General features: G+C 26.7%; 1 protein-coding gene across 1 annotated transcript; it reads right to left on the reverse strand.

Moving 5' to 3' along the window:
* Nucleotides 1-3,288: 3,288 nt before the first annotated feature.
* Nucleotides 3,289-17,136, reverse strand: LOC145845147 (hepatic sodium/bile acid cotransporter-like). The gene is made up of 7 exons (XM_082952569.1): nt 16,941-17,136; nt 11,894-12,071; nt 9,332-9,545; nt 7,915-8,110; nt 7,489-7,649; nt 5,728-5,880; nt 3,289-3,531 (listed from the first exon to the last, which is right to left on the reverse strand). The coding sequence occupies exons 1-7, from the start codon at nt 17,134-17,136 to the stop codon at nt 3,289-3,291; spliced, it is 1,341 nt and encodes a 446-aa protein (XP_082808695.1).
* Between the last annotated feature and the right edge of the window lie 134 nt (nt 17,137-17,270).

Consider the following 17,270-nt stretch of genomic DNA (forward strand, 5'->3'; position numbering starts at 1 on the left):
AGTCTTTTTTCAGTTATTGAGTTAAATTGCTTTTTGTATACGAAAATATCAGGCTAGTTTTTTGTCACTAAGGCTGACTTTTTTTCTTTAAGGAGTGAGAAATTAAATTTATATTGTATGATTTGGTCAATACATAGTGTTGGTTTGAATTATAATATATGCAAAATTTTAAATCTTGCAGCTGATATAATTTGAAATACTGTTTATACACTGTAAATAAGTGTGAATAGTCAGTGTTGTTAAAGAGCTTGAGTCCCGGTAAATCTTGGAATCTGACAATTTATACTAAAATAATCTGGAAAATTTTTGAATTTGAGAATTTTTGAAAAAACCTGGAGTTTCAAACAATTTTTAGATGTAAAATAATGAAATTTAGATTTGAAACAAAAAATCTACCATGTAAATATTTTTATTAAAAAACACATTTAAAGTAGCTTAAGAGCATATTTTTAAAATTGATATTATGTTTGAAAGAGTTTTTTTTACCTTTAGTTTAAATTTAAACTGAAAATAGAAGAAAAAATTTGTATTTTCACAAACTTTATATTGGTGCATTGAACCTTTGCTTTTAATATCTATTTACCTATTGCTGTGCTTTGCATCGGAACTAAACCTAGAAAATATTCTTAAATGTCAAAATTATTAAAAACATATTTAAATAAAAATTAGTACTCAGATTACAATATTTGTTGTATCAGTGCTCACATCTTAACAGATTGATTAAAGTCATAATTTGATTTATGCGGCTTTATAATCTTCAGGTATTTCTTAAACACGACTTTTTGTTGTCAGTAAAGAAATATACAAAAATCTTATACTAGAGCCAACATGAATTTTAAAAAAAAGTTAAACTTCTAAACGGTGTCTTCTTTTTAGTAAATAATTTTGCTACTTTACAACTTGTCTTAACTTTTTCTTCGATCAGTCTGTAGATACTGAAGATAATCATGTGCTTTGTTGGAACTGACTTAAGCGATTTGTTTTTTTTTCGTTTCTCGCAAAAACTCCTAATTAACGTTTTTCAATGCTTATAGCTCGTCTTATATTTCACATTTACTCTTTTCAAATGCAAGCTATTATTGCAGATAAAGAATTTCTATAATGCTTGTTAAAAGATTAGTTTTTCTTCTTCATTAAAGGTATAATAAGCTTTTATACTTTTGTTAAAAATGTTATGTTTAATAAACCCTAATTGTCCATTGAAAGTGACTTTTAATACTTTTTTTGCTATATATTTAATTCACTATTAATAAATTTCGTTATTTCTTTATTTTGTGAACTTTCTATTAAACAGGGTTGCCAAACAAATAGGCTAGTTTAAAAGTAAGAAAAATCTAGACTAGGTTAAACCTGTTTAAGACATTTTTTTGAGACTCAGTTGTGTGTGAAAATTTTATTTTGAACACTTTGAACAAAACTTCGAATTCTCAGAATAGTTGTTACACTGTAGTGTAGTTTACTAATTGTATTTTTCTTTCTTGTTTTCTTACATATTGTGTACTTTTTTATAATGATGATATTTCAATTAGGTATTTAAGCTTGATTAACACTACGTTTTAAGCTTTTTAAACTTTTAATAAACTTGGCTGGTTTGATATAACTTAGATATTTTGCTTTTAAAGTGGCAACCATTTAAAATACTAAATAATTACTAATAAGGTATTTTATTAGGTATTCGAGAGTAAATATCGTTAAAAAATTGTTCAATTTTCTACAATACAAATAGGTATTCGATTTATTTAGTTAATTCATTACTGAATTTTTTTAAGAAAACTATTTTAGACTCAAAAATTATTTTTAAAAGTAAATATCTTTAGAAACACGAAAAAAAGGTTAATAGTACAAAAAATGCAAAAAAGTGACCCCTAAAATATTTTAAAGCTCTGTTTTTATAGAGAGTTAGGTTATAAGCAAAATGACAAAAATATTAAGTTTAACTTATTAGTCTTTAAGAAAGTACATAATTTATAAAGACTTAAGTACATTAGTCAATGTAAATTTTATTCTAATAAGTATCTATGATTTAAATAGACATTCTATGTATATCTAAAAGTAACTTGAAATATCAAAGTGAATAAAAGTAAAACTTTCTATAGTAAAACTAAAAGCAAAATATTACTCAAATGTTTTTAAACTTAAACTGCGGCCCGCGAAGACTTTGGAAACTTCAAATTTGGCCCGCGAGCACCAACTGCCTACCGACCCCTGCTCTAGAGTCTAGATTGTAACAAATTGTTTATATATAGCTTTATGTATATTCCTCATATCTACAACAACTTTTATTATTATGTCTTTGCTTTACTTATTTCTAAGCATAGTTTACTTTATTTTTTAAATTTACAAAAAAAAAGTTTTACAGGCATAGTTATAATTTAAACTTTTAAACATCGTACATTTAAAAAAAAACTACATTTTGTACCCACTATCAAAAAGTTTAGTTGGTTATTACTATAAATATAAAAAAATGCACACAAAGTTTTTATTTAATAAGTATATTTCTACATGATATTGCAGGCCCAACAGTTTGTAGTCAATCTTTTTATAATTGTTTTTAATTTGCTCGCAACGTTTTCTACGTTTTCCGTCACTGTAAAAATGTTAAAAATTTAAATTAGTCGTTGTCTCAAAAAAACTGTAATACATATACGTTTTGAGGTGTAAATGAAAAAATTTAATCTCTAATATTTCAAAAATGTTGTAAGTTTAATTGTTTTATTGTTGTTTTGTTTGTTATTACGGTAATGAAACTACTATTAAAAGTTTATTTTCAAGTCATTTAGTCAAGTTTAATTTTTTTGTTTATTCTAAAGTTACTCTAAAACAGTTTTTTGACTTTTAGGCTGAGTTTTATGCAGTAAAGTTGAAAAAACAATTTTTTTTATAATACTAATAAACGTGATTAAGCTAACTGTGTTTTATTTTTGTGTAGGCGTGTAAGAACTTTAAAGTTAAACACAAATTTACCAACTTGAACAAAGTTGAAACATATATAAATAAATTTTTATAAAAATATTCCAATAACCGAAAAAACAACATTTTTATATTTGTTTTATCATAACTTATGCTTAAATTGTTAAGCTTAAATACTTTCAATAAAAATTTTATTATACAACTCATTATCACTTGCATCAGGTAAAACATGTTCTAGTTTATCTTTTGATCAAATGAAAAAAATTGCTTAAAAATATTGAAATTTTATTCAAACTGAAAGTCTTTGCGCTTATTTTAATTTAAACTTCACCATTCAGCAAAAACTAACCTATCAATAAACAAACAACTTATGTAATTTCAACCTGCTTCAGGCAGAACGTCTTCCAACTTGTCTTTGACCCCGACTACCGCCGCACCCGCTACCTCTCCAGCCTCCTCCACAGCGCCACCTACCGCCTTCTTCGCATCACCCTCCGCTTTGTCTACTGCTTCTGCAGCTGCTTCTGTCGCCTTGTCGATGGCTTCACCTGCCGCCTTGTTGGCTGCTTCAGTTGCTTTTTCAGCTGCCCCTTCGGCGGGCCTGTTTGATGTTTCGCCGTTCTGGTTAAAAATATGCTATTTGTTTGAGTCAAACAAGAAAATGTTTTGAAACAAAATAAAACCATTATATATTAAACCGATTTTCTTCATTGAGTCACACACTAGCACCAAAGAACGACGATTCGTTTAAAAATACACGCAATTTACTTTCATTCAAACTTTTGTTTTTGAAACTTTTATTTTTTTAAAGCTCGTGTTTTTTTAATTAGTTGTTTGGGGTAGATGCATGCTTTTAGTTTGTATTAAACAAAATAGTTCTAAATTAGTGTTCTTTGCTAATTAGTATTTCGACGTAACAATCAACTGTTTTGTATTTTAAATCAAATTTAACTTCAGATATCAAAGAATTAAATTGAAATTTAAACTAAAAGTAATTTTTTTTTTATACTGTGTTGTTTTTTTAATTTGTTTTAACCTTTTTTGTTTTAATCACTTCAAATTGTTTAATTCTAAAAAAAATTAAAAATCTAATAATAAGTATGCTTTTTTAGTAGACACTTAGTGTGTAGCTTTTAAAGAAGTTAAACTCTAGTGTACTTTGTTTTGATTATGATAGAACTTAATAACTAGTTTATTACTGAAAATATGAATACTAATAAAAATTCTATAACATACGTCCGGTATTGTTAAGTTTTGAGCTTCTTCCACAAATTTGATTTATTCATCTGGCTTGCATTTCTTTTAAACTTAATAAAAAGCAAACTGTAAGCTGATTAATCGTTAGTAATTTTATTGTAAACATTCTTAGTTCTTTAATCTTTTTATTGTGATGTTTAAAACGTGTTTCTGAGCACTAATACGCAACGCTAATTTTAGTAAATATTGACGCATAATGTGATACAAGTTGTTTTCCAAACAACCTTAACGAAAAAAGTACCTTTAAGTTTGAATTTTAGTATATAAAACACTAATGCTATAACTTAATCAAAAGTTAACTAACTATTTTTAAGAGGAGCTTGTATACATTTAAACTTTTAAAAACAAAAATAGGTATTCGCTAAAACAGTTTGTTTTGAAACAAAACTTATGATCTCTAAGATTTCTTTTTAATAATATTTATTTTTTTTATCAAAGATATATGTTAGATGTTAGAAAAAAAAATTCTCCATAAAAAACTTGAGTGAAAAATATAAAACTGCCAAAACTTGTTCTTAACTTTATAACCTTTTTTATGGTATTTAAGTAACTTAAATATTTGGTTTTAGATATCATAGTTATACTTTGTAAGGTCTTAAAAATTAAAATTTGTACGTTTCTGTACATATAGTTTAATAAGTAATTTATTTTTAATTGTGTAACGATAAAGTGTAAACTTTTTAATGACATTGTGGAAAGATATAAGTTTAATTATAGAATACACAAATGCAAAAAGTATACAAAGTATTGTAGCAACATGCATAACTTGACAGAAAAAAAAACAGTTTAAACATTTTAAAATAAAAGTTCATTCAATTTTTAAACCTAAACATTCTTCAAAAAAATTATGAAATCTCAATACAATTCATCTTGAGCTAATTTTTTGTTTGTTAGTTAGCTTTGAAAGGTTTAACTTTATGCAAAACAAATAAAGGTAATGCTTTAAATTATAAAAAATACTTAAAACATTTATGCAAATGTTAGCTTTAAAAAAACAATCAGAAAGTATGGTACAATTTTTACAAGAGAACTAATAAATATACATTTTTTTTTAAATTAAAGCTAAAAACTTAGAACACAATTTTCAAATAGTCTTAGTTCAGAAGTAAAACTTTTTATAGTCCATGAAGTCATTCAAAAAAACTAACTAATATTATTCTTTTTTATTATTATCTAATTTTAAAAGAAGTTTTGACATAATAGTGATAAACAGAGTTCAAAAATAAAGCTTAAATAGGTAGTAATGGTAAAAAAGTACTTGCAGAATAAAATTTTAATTAATCTGAAAAAAAAACTTAGGTCTGTTTGTAAATCAAACCAATATTTTACTCATTAAATATATAATACATAAAAAATAAAGTAAAAAAAAAGATTTTTATCGTCTATAACTTTTGTTTAGTTTATAAGGTATATAATAGTTTACTTTCAAAAAATATAATAAATAAAACATCTTTCGAAATATATATTTATATATATAGATACATTATACAAAATAAAAACATCTTCATAAAAACTTCACTCTCCGGAGTACAAGATTTTCTGCTTCTCCCCTCCCCCCACTTCTCCGTACCCATCCATAGAATCGTCGGTTGCCATGGAAACGCGCCCCCTCGCGGTGGCCTCCTCCACTCCCACGTCGGCGTCCAAATCGTCATCGAACTTCTCGTACGTCACACGCGACTGCGCCACCACGTGGGTGGGATCGTAATAGTACTGTTGGTTGTTTTTGTTTAGGGAAAATCCCTTGTATAAAACTAAGTTTGTCAGATCCCACGTGTCTGGGATCGTAGTAGTACTGTTGAATTGTTTTAGTTTAGGGAAAACCCCTGACGTAAAACTTCATTTATTAGCAACGAGTTATAAGTTTGTCATGCTTAAATAGTATAAAAACAAGTTGAGGACATCTAAAATAAACGTTTCTGTTTGCAAACTTTTTTAACATTTAAATACTCTACATGTGTTTTATCGTTAGACTTATTGATGTAAAATTAAAAAATATAAAGTTACCTTTATCACATATCTATTGCTTTTAATATATGACTTTAAAGTAAATGTTCAAACTCTTTACTTTTCTACCAAGTACTGTCTCTTATGATTTGAAATTTAGTCTAGTACCTATAAAAGTCTAGAACGCTGGTTTAAAAAAAAATCTACTAAAGCTGAGTTATGAAATTTTGGTTTCTTAAACCTTATTTGATACGAAGCCAAGTGCTAAACTTGGTACTTTTGCAAGCGTGGCGCAATACATTACCTATTTGTCCCTGATTTAGGTATAAAAAAAGTACTAATATATAAAAAATTTGTGCCAAAATATAAAATAATTTACTCCATTAAGATAAGTAGTTCTACCAATTTAACTGGTTAAAAATAATTATACTCAAGAGTTTGCTATAAAAAATGTCCGCACAATTAACTGTTGTAAACCCTAAAATAAATAGCTAAACAAGTTTTTAGACAAAATCGCACTGTTGACTTGTCATGTATTTTAAAAATTAACTTTTATTATTTTTGCTATGTTTCAAATAGAGCTAATCAAATTATTTTACTGTTTATATTTAAATGTTCAACTAACGAAACTGTTTTCGAAACAGTTAAAAATATACATTTTATTACTTTGGAAACTACCATTGTTAGGTGACAAGAAAATTTTATATACTTTTAATAGATTTAACGATAAGAGCAATATTTGCAAAAATAATGTTTTTCCCGAACTTATCCAAAGTTACACAAAAACTGCTCTTTAATTCAAACTATACATAGAAAGCTTTTTAAACCATGGAAAGAGTAACTTTTGAAACAAAATACTACTTTCCAACAACTTAGTGAACAAATATTTTTTATAGTTATGAGCTGTGTTAGGTTTTCAAAACTTTACAAAGCACTAGTCTATTATATAACAATTAATACACATGCTGATACAAATGTAAATTGCCCTTTAAATAAAACACTTGGCTTTGAGAAATTATTTTAGCAAGCTGCTTGTAAAAGACCAAACAAGTAATGATGTAAGCCGCTGAGCGTGTGAACTAGTTTACCAAGCGTCTCCAAGGCGCATAGTAAAACGGTTTACTGTAAAAAAAATTTTTTTTTTTGGAGAAAGTCCTTAACACAGCAAAACGAGCCTACCGGTTTGTTCATACTACAAACTTAGTTTAACTTGAGCCTACTATTTAGAACCTAGTACCAACAGCTGTACAAAATCCCAAACCACGACACAAAACTACAAGTTACTTTAATGGGACGTTCCCTAAGACAAAACAAAATAAAACAGCTTATCACAAGAAATATATTAGGGGAAATCCCTAAGACAAAACAACGAACCTGTCTGTAAATCCTGAACGCGAGGACCAACCCGAGTCCCTCCAAGCACTGGAATATGGCGTAGTAGACAGGGAAGAGGAAGTAGGCGCCCATGTTGCTCGTGAACGCCACCTTGAGGATGGTGGCCGCCAGCTGGCTGTTCTGACAACCCGTTTCTATGGCTGTTGAAAAAATATTAAAAATATTATAAAAAGATATACAGATTCTATAGATTCAGACCCCGTTTCCATGGCTGTTGAAAAAATATTAAAAACATTATAAAAACATATATAGATTCTATAGATTCAGACCCCGTTTCCATGGCTGTTGAAAGTATTGTGTTGGAGACAAAAAAAAATTAAATAAAATGTTGCTGTCGGAGGAGAACATTTACTAGTTTCTGTTATTGTTGGCAAAATATTTACAAAATCAAAATTTTTCACTCACCAACGGTCCTCCTGCTTGCATCCGGGAGGTTGAACAGCGACGCGGCCGTATAGCCCAGCACGTAACCGAACAGCGGCATGAATACGGCTATGACGTAACAGGACGGCGTCACCGCGCTGAAGATGCTGCTGCCGAATATGATGCAAGACAACGTCATCAACGCCACGAACGCCGTCACCGCCCCAAAAAGCGCTATCTGTTTAATTTTTTTAGTTTTATTTAGTCTAAGTCCAATAATAAAGGTATAAAACTACGTTTGTCAGAGATAAATTATGACTTAATTTTTCTGATACTGTTAACAATTATAAACTGAGCTAATCTGTTTAATTTTTTTTAAAGTTTAGTTGTTCATTTGGCTTATGTTTTGGAATTACGTTTAATCTAAAAATTGGAAAAATACTGCTCTGAACAGTGTTATCTGTTAAATCTGTTTTAATTTTTTTTTAGTTTAACAGTAATAGTTTTTTTTTGAACAATAAAAAATTAAGTGCCGAAAAAAAGGTGTTAGAATAAAAAGTGTCTTAAAAATTTTAGTTGTTTGTTTGTTTTGTGTTTTGGAATTATGTTTAATCTAAAAATTTGAAAGTAACTGCTCTGAACAGTGTTATCTGTTTTAATTTATTTTTTGTTTAGATTTTTTTTAATATTCAGTTTAGATCATTGATTATATATTTGTTTGATCTTTCATAAAAATATTTTTTGGATATCTATCTAGAACAGCCTTTACTTTATTTGTTTTCATAAACACCTCCAATGACAACAATAAAAAGCAGTCTAAACTTAAATGATCCGAACAATGCTACCTTTGAGAATAATTGTTTTTTTTTTAGTTTTATTTGTTTACTCATGCCGACACCATCATTATAATTTAACTAGCTATAAAAATCTCAGCTTTTAGATATAGAGTCAAAATTATGTATAATGAATAAATACTATCTGCATAAAGTTTTGTTTCTACTCAATTCTATTAACTGAGTTTGTTTTTTGTTGTGTATAATCTAAGTTAAAAATGTTTGAAATGTTTAATATTTTTTTGATAAGCCTAACAGAGTTTACTCTCCTAACAAAAATTAAGAAACGAATCCAGCAAGAAAAATAAAGGATCTTTTTGTTCTGAAATAAGATCTTTAAGGTATCTAAATGAAAAACACAAAAAAATAACAGAAAAGTAATTAATCAATACAAACAGTTGATTAAACTTCATGATAATAATAATTTCATTATATATATCTAAAATAAATAATTCAAAAGAATACCTTTATGATCATAAATATAATGTTATATACATAACACATAAAAGTTAACAAACAAATAAAAAAAACACGAAACCTTCACTATCATAAATATAATATTATATTTTAAAAGTAAATAAAAAAAATATAAAAAATAAAAATGTTAATAAATAAATACATCAAACCTTCATTATCATGTTGGCGATTTTCTCGCTGTGACGCCTCACAACGATGCCGACGACGACCGGAAACAACGTCAGGAACAGGGTGAGGAAAATCCCCCCGAACGGGATGAATGACGTCATCTCCGCGTACGTCATCCACGACGATCCGTAAATCAGCAGGCAGATCGGCATCATCACCAGTGACAGCAATGTCGAGGTGGTTGACATCAGAATGCTGTGTGACGTGATAATGGATGATTTAAAATAGAAAAATACAAAAAACAACACTGATAAAGGTTTTTTATTATTTTAGATATGATAAAAGTTCGATAAAAAATGAATTTTTTCGCTTTAAAAATTTCTACGTTTATAAATAAGCAGATCGGCATAATGTGACGTCATTTTAATGTTAAAGTGGTTGACATCAAATCGATGGGTGACGTCATGATAAAAAGTTTAGAAAATATTTTTTGTAGTTATGAATGTTGAACTCCAGAATATGATAAAATACGAGATTTAACTCAATTAAATTAAATTACATCAGACTGCTTTTTTTACGCTATGGTATAAGTTTGGTTTATTCTTATAACCTTATGAATAATGTTTTTAGAAAATATAATTGGTTATTAAAAAGACATCAAAAAGTAGTAATCAAAAAAAAAAGACCTTTTTTTTAATTTGATTTTTAAAAAGTTGCTGTGGGAACTAACCTAAACTTGAAAGTACACAAATTATGTAAAAATCTTTTTCTGAAAAAAAATTCAAAGCAAGCCAAAATTATTGAAAAGCATTCAAAACAACTTTTTTTTAAATATATAAAAGATAATTTATTTTTCTGCACAAAATTATGTCTTGAAATAAAACATTACAAAGTATTTTTTAAATTATGACATGTTTTTAAGATACTAGCCAGCTCATAAGGTTACAGTTCAAGTTGTTGTTTAGTGACTCCTTTAAAACATAAACATTAAGACTAATTAGACTTATTTAAATTTGATATAGAAAAACAAATAAAAATAGTTTTTAGACATTTAAACTTTTACGTACTTTTACAACTCAAGGTTAGTTAATATGACATACTAATAAGGTAACAATGTTAATATTTAATTGCTTTTACTTAAAGATAATGAAGTATCTGTTAAAGATGCTAAATAAAGTTTTAAATGCAATTAAAAGGCATATACGCATAACCATCAGTACTAAAATCTAAAATCGTATCTGATATGAAAACTAAGAAAATATTTTTCTGATTTACTTCATTGCAAAAACTAAGTCCTTTTAAAAAGTAAAGCAAAATATTGATCTTTAGATCTTAAAAAATTATCCATCTAAAGTCTTACTCAGAGTAAAAACATTAAAAATTTAGGCAAACCTATCGATTTATTTTAGAATTCAGGAAACAAAAGTCTAGTTAAGATGTTATCGATATTAGTACTTTTATTAGTTTATATTGAAACTATGTACTCTAAAAACATTGCGTGTAACATTATGAGTAAACTTATTTATCAAACAAAATATTCAAACTCTAGGATTGAATTTGAACTTGACACCATATGACTCTATACAAACACTTTTTTAATCTTGTTTAAAAGCTTCCAGCTGACTTTTATTTCTCCAGCAAAGTAGCTGACTACAGAAACTTTTAATACTTTTTAAATCAACGAAGCCTTCCGACTTTGCGGCCGAATCGATTATAAACACATTTGGTTTAAACTTATCGATTTATAAAAGCATTTCACATTGTGTTACCGAAAAAAAGTTTGAAAGATTTCTAATACAGAAGTTGAGGCAGAACTTAAACATTTATGGTTGTTTCATACTTAAAACGGCTTGAACAAAATAAAATAAATTAGTTTTATTGCTAAATTTAAAAATTTTGTCTGTATTTTTTGTAACTAGTTGACTCTAAAAGGTTATAGTTATTTGAAAATATTTGAGTACTCATAATTTTAAGATTGACAGATTTTTGTGAATGTTGGCGTTTTAAGTTTATTTAGCATTTTTATTTGAAAAATAAACTATCTTACTATGTAACACTTAAAGTTTAAAGCTGTTCTCTAAATTATTACTAATACTTATAGGTATGGCATATTTGCTTTCTTCATTAAAATTTAAACTTTAAAACAGTACTGACAGATTAGTTAGATCAATTAAACATTTTCTTTTAGAATTATTACTATTACCTTTAAAGTTGTCTAAACTGCAATTTTTTCAAATAATAACGTACAAAGTTAAGTTCCTAAAAAATAAAAAACTTTAAACGTAAAAAGTGTCCAACTTCAAGTATATATGTATAAATTAAAGTTTAAATTTTCTAAATAAAATATTTCCTCCTGTAAAAACGTAAATCAAGCAAAAGGGTTAAAATTTACTGTGAAGCTGCAAATAATTGTTAAAATCTAAACAAAATATGAAAGTGAAAATGCAAATGAAAAAAAAAGATAATTTTTAGACGTCGCCGTAAAAACACTCGGTCAAAACAAACAGCTTTGAAATTTAACTTTGAATCAGCACCCCATAAAAAAACCCAAAGTTCAACAACTCAGTATTAATGTTCCCTGGCCAAAAAAAAACAAACGAAACCTCAAGTTGGTGTCCCCGTACACGAAGAAGGTGAAAATGTTGGACAGGTTGCCGCCGGGGCAGGTGCCGGTAACCAGGACGGCAATGGACGAGGGCCGGTCCAGGTTGAACATTTTGGCGGACAGGAATGCGATGAGGGGCATGATTCCGAACTGGCATATCGCCGCTATTGAAATACCTGTTTAAAAATATTTATTTTTAGTGTTTCTATTAGTTTTTATTTCTTTTTTAGCACTATTTAAACATGTCGAATAGCATTAATAAAAGATTAATAATTTATTATTTTTGAATATAAACAATTACTCAGTTTCACCGCAGAGTGGATTTTCAAATTGTAAATCTGTAGTAAAATAATAATGTTAAAATGACATGATTATTTTACTACAGATTAAAATTTTAAAATCCACTCTGCGGTGAAACTGAGCAATTGTTTATTCTCAAAAATAATACATTATTAATTATAAATCTCCTATTAGTGGATAGATTACTGTGTCCTATTTATTTAATCTAAACTCTATAGTTGAATAGCATTAATATAAAGTTTTGTTTATTGAATGCATTTCTTAATTTGTCATTTATTATTATACTAAAACATCATACATTGCTATTGAAACACTTGAATTATGTATATAAATTTAAATAGTCTTATTGTGTATTAAGATATATTATAAAGTTCTTATTTTTGTTTATGAACAAGAGTCTGTGTGCTATTGTTACGAACTAAACTGGTATACCGTCGCTACTTAAGTTCCTGTTTAAAAAAAGCTTTCATTTATTTCGTTACTAAGTACTAATTACTGAAAGTTAATGTTAAGCTATATTGTATAGTTATACAAAACTCTCATATTGTTGCTATTAGTCATAAAAAAATACTTAATCAGATTAGATGAAAAAATTGTTATTGTACCAAACTGGCATATTACTCTTATTGAAATTCCTGAAGAATATATAATTATATATTTGATTATTTTTAAGATGCAACTTACAAAGTTAGTTTGTTATAAAAAAAAACATAATTTTGTGTTAATTTATTTTGCAGTGTTGTTCTAAACTGAGTTATCACTAATATGAATGTAAATATAGTTTTTTATTATTTAATATAATTTTAATTTTTCAAAGTTATTGAACGTTTTTTTTATACAAAAAAGTCGCAAAAATTAAAAAGATTGTAATTTCTAGATACACTAAGTGAAATAGTTACGTAAAATTGTTAACTTTCGTTTAAAAGTAAATTAAATAATGTATTATTATAGTACGTATGTTATTTTGTTTTCTTTTGAGTTTGGGTTAGTTGTATTTGCTTATTATTTAATTGCACCTAAAACTATTAAAATTAAAATTAAAATAAATAAATAGCGAAGCTAGACAAGTTAAACTAAAACTTGTGAATTGTGTTATGAATAATATGCATATTCTTTATTTTAGATATGACTTATTTTTTTTTTTTAAACGGACTAAACTTTCAATTTTAGTTCAGGACATCTTTGAGAGGTAACGAAGGTATTTAGGTGATTTTTTATTTTTCAATTAGTTGAGTAGGTTTTAACTTAAATGTTTCGATTGAAACAAAACTAAACTATAGGTGTCATAACAACTTTCAACAATATACAAAAAGACTTATGTTATACAATATATCATAAAGTTAAAATAACGACAGACTTAAAAGTTTAAATGTTAGTTTTTGTACAAATTGGTATTTAGAACTAACATACATTTTTTACTTATTTTAAGGTACCAAGCAAATATAAATTTTTTTAAGCAAGCCCAATTACAAAAAAAAGCCCTTCAGTTTATTTCAATACTGTGTTTTAAAAACTAGAAACTTTATCCAGTTTAAAGTTCTAAACAGAATAAAAAAGTTAAGTTTCGCTTAAGCCTTCGCATCCAGAGCGAAATTAATGAATAATTGATATATTTAGTGTGCTGCAAGGTCTATTTAAACTTATTGCTCGAACAAATTACCATTATTAGTTTACTTGTAAAAACTTGGTTTAAACGTGGGACTTTTGATAGCAGAAAAATGAAGTTTTTTTGATATTTGCAAATAAATTAAGTTATAAAATTGAAAAAAAATTGAATTATTTTGCTATTTATTTGTGTTAAAATAAAACATAAAAAGCTTGCATTAGTATAAAAACTTTATCGGTTAGCAATAAAATGTTCCAAAACAACAGTTGTACTTTTAAAACATTTATTAAGATTTTTTTTTTTTATTTGACCTTAAAATATTCTTACAATTTAGACATTTTTATAAAAAAGTTTTAAAAAATTTAAAAAGTAGCTTTATGTTTTGAAAAAAAATTTTTTTTATAGTTTTCAGCAGTTATAACTTAGTAAAAATAAAAAATTATAGCTAGTTTGTTTTTTGTTTCATTGTAGATAATTATTTATTATCAATGTTCATCGATTATATTATTATAAACTTTGTTTAGATATATTAATAACTACGAAAAAAGCTAAAAAATATAATTAAACTAACAAAAACATGTTTTTTAATGAATACATGTGCAAACTTTGTAAATGGAAAAATACAATTTTATTAACTTTCTATCTAAAATTTAGAAAAGCACTCAACCAGCAATAGTTTAACCTTTTTATATGACAATAAGCTACTAAAGTTTTGTAATGTTATAATGTAATTTAGTTTTTTGAGCTCATAAACAGAATGTTTATAGGTTTTTTTTGTTGTACAGTACAGTGTATTTTGCTTTATTAGTTTTTAATTAAAAAACCATAACCTTGATCCAAGTTTTTGTTTTGACAAAACACACATGGAAGCGAACTAAAAAAGTTCATTTGCCAATGGTTTGCAATATTTTTGAAAAGGGCACATACACTGCTGCCAATACCAAACAACAATATTTTATATTTTACTTTGGAAATATTTTACTTTTGGATTTTATCTCCTTCTTATCATTTAGAATGACAGGGCTTAGTTTTTACTGCGTATGAGTTAACACATACGGATCAATAGATTTGAATATAATATAATATTTTACTGTTTTAATAAAAATACACTTTACTTTTTGGATTTGTATTAGCATTTAAATATTTTATGTCCAATGTCCATTTTTTGTTTTGAAATGTGAAAATTTGTTTGATGAATTTTTTTTATAAAGTTAGTACTTAGGTTTCTATATGAGAATTTATGTTTAAAAAACCGAAGGTTTACAAAGTTTTCGTTTAAAAAAAGCTAAACGATGTTATGTTTTGCACTAAAAAGACTTTAAACTTTTGTCTTCTCTACAACTTGCTATTGTGCTCAATTTTCAGTTTTTAAGCTTAACAGCCGAGTCCTTATCGATTTTTGAAAACTACTAACGCTTTAGTTCACTGTTTACAAAAGTCTGTAGAAAAAGTGTAGTAGTAAGTTTTATCAATTTAAAACGCTTGGAATAGTTAGATCTTGTGAGTAGAGTTTTTTGTTGTATAAAACCTTTTAATAAAGCTTGGTAGTAAAGCTTCAAAATATTGTGTCAAAAAAATTATACATTTTCAAGTTTTTGTATAAACTATCATTTTAAACAATATTATTTTCCATTGTTTAAAACTACTTGTTTCAAAAACAAGCTAATAATTTTTTTTTAAACTTTGTTTTATCTACTTTTTAACGTTTTTTTTAAATAAAAACTATTTTACTATTTAGTGTTTTATTAAGCCATAAGACTACTAAAAGCTTTATAAAAAAGTTTGAAAGTTTGGTTGATAAGAAATGTTTTTAAATAGAAAAATCCAAAGTTCGATACAAAAGTTTTATTTTTAACAAACTTTAAGTTTATAATTATTCTGCTAAAGAAAAAACCATAATACTGTTTTTTTTTTTGAACTAAAAAGACTTAAAACTTTTTTTTCTCTACAATTTGCTATTTTAAAAGTTAAAGCGTCTTGCAATAATTTAAAAATTATTTATTTATTTACACCTTAAGTTTGTGAAATCTTAGTAAAAATAAATTTTTAAAACTTTGACGCTTACCCTGAAAAACCATAAATTAATTTGGGTATACCAACTATTTTTTCATAATCAAAGGAAAAGCACATACAAGTTTAAGAGTCAAAATTGCATTTTAAAGCGTTTGTTTTCTAATATATGTGTTTACTAATTACTTTGATAACTTTTGTTAAAAGTTAGTTATCTAGAATTGAATAGTAACTAGTTTTGATAAATATTTTACTTTACAAATCTTTAGTTTTATAGGTTTTTGAAAACTTGCAAGTATATAATAATTTTGACACATCATTTTAAAGCTTTCAGTTTAGTTTTATTATTTATATTTTTAAATATTATTTTCAGTAAGTTATAGATTATCTTATGCTTTTTTTTTAATTACTTTATTGAATTTGTAAAACATATTTATACTATTTTCTTATAACTATTTAGGCTTTATTTAACATTTTTTAAAATATTTGTTGTAAAAGTCTGTTTATTAAACTTGTAAACAATTTTGTTTACAAACTTATAAACACCGTAAAAAAGCAAATTTTACTAATCTTAAAGTACAGGTAGAAATTAAGAATATAAATTACTGTTTCTATGATTTTATTAAAAACAAGAAAATAATATTAAAAAACTTTTATAAAATTGTACAACTTTTAGCTACACAATAAATTATAAAAGTGCATTTATAAGCATTTTTCATATTGTAGTAAAACAGATCAGCCCTACTCATTTAAAATTTCATTTCACCACTACCAAAAAGATTACTGCTTTTAAAGGCATTTTAAATACTTTTTCAATAAGCTTTGATTTACATTTAACAATTACTGCATGATACACTTATTTCCATTAAACAATTAACATAACAGATTATACTAAACCGGCTACTTGTTCACTTCAATAAGCCCTTTCGTCTGTAAACTGAGCATTTTTAGAGTAAAAAAAAAAAACGAATGAGTCGCATGTTTTTTCAGATAGTTCTGACTATAATTTTAAATGCTGAACTTCATGAAAATTACAACACCCTAAACAATTTAAATGGTGATAAGACAAAAACTAACAATAAATACAATATAACAATAAAACTTATTTTTCTTTACTAACAAAACGAACCCGTGGGCTGCAGAATTATCAGCTCAACGTCCAGCGTGCAGCCCAGCCCCAGCATGGTCTGTATGACGACCAGGACCAGTATGACGTCGATGGACGTGTCCACCGGTGACGTCATCTCCTCCACTATGACGTCCATCGCGTCGTGCCTCGTGACGTCATCATAGGTGAAGTTTGAAGACATTTCCGTCGTCGTCATTTTGAAAGTATTTTTTGTGACGTATCAGTCGAAAGGTCTGACTTCTGATTGTTACGTCAGATTCGGTGAACTATTGATGACGTCACAAAGTTTAAGTCGTTTTCAGTCGCAGATTACGTCGGGCAGATGATCGC

This window comes from Thalia democratica, chromosome 9 (genome assembly GCF_965202585.1).
Source record: "Thalia democratica chromosome 9, ktThaDemo2.hap1.1, whole genome shotgun sequence".
NCBI lineage: Eukaryota > Metazoa > Chordata > Thaliacea > Salpida > Salpidae > Thalia > Thalia democratica.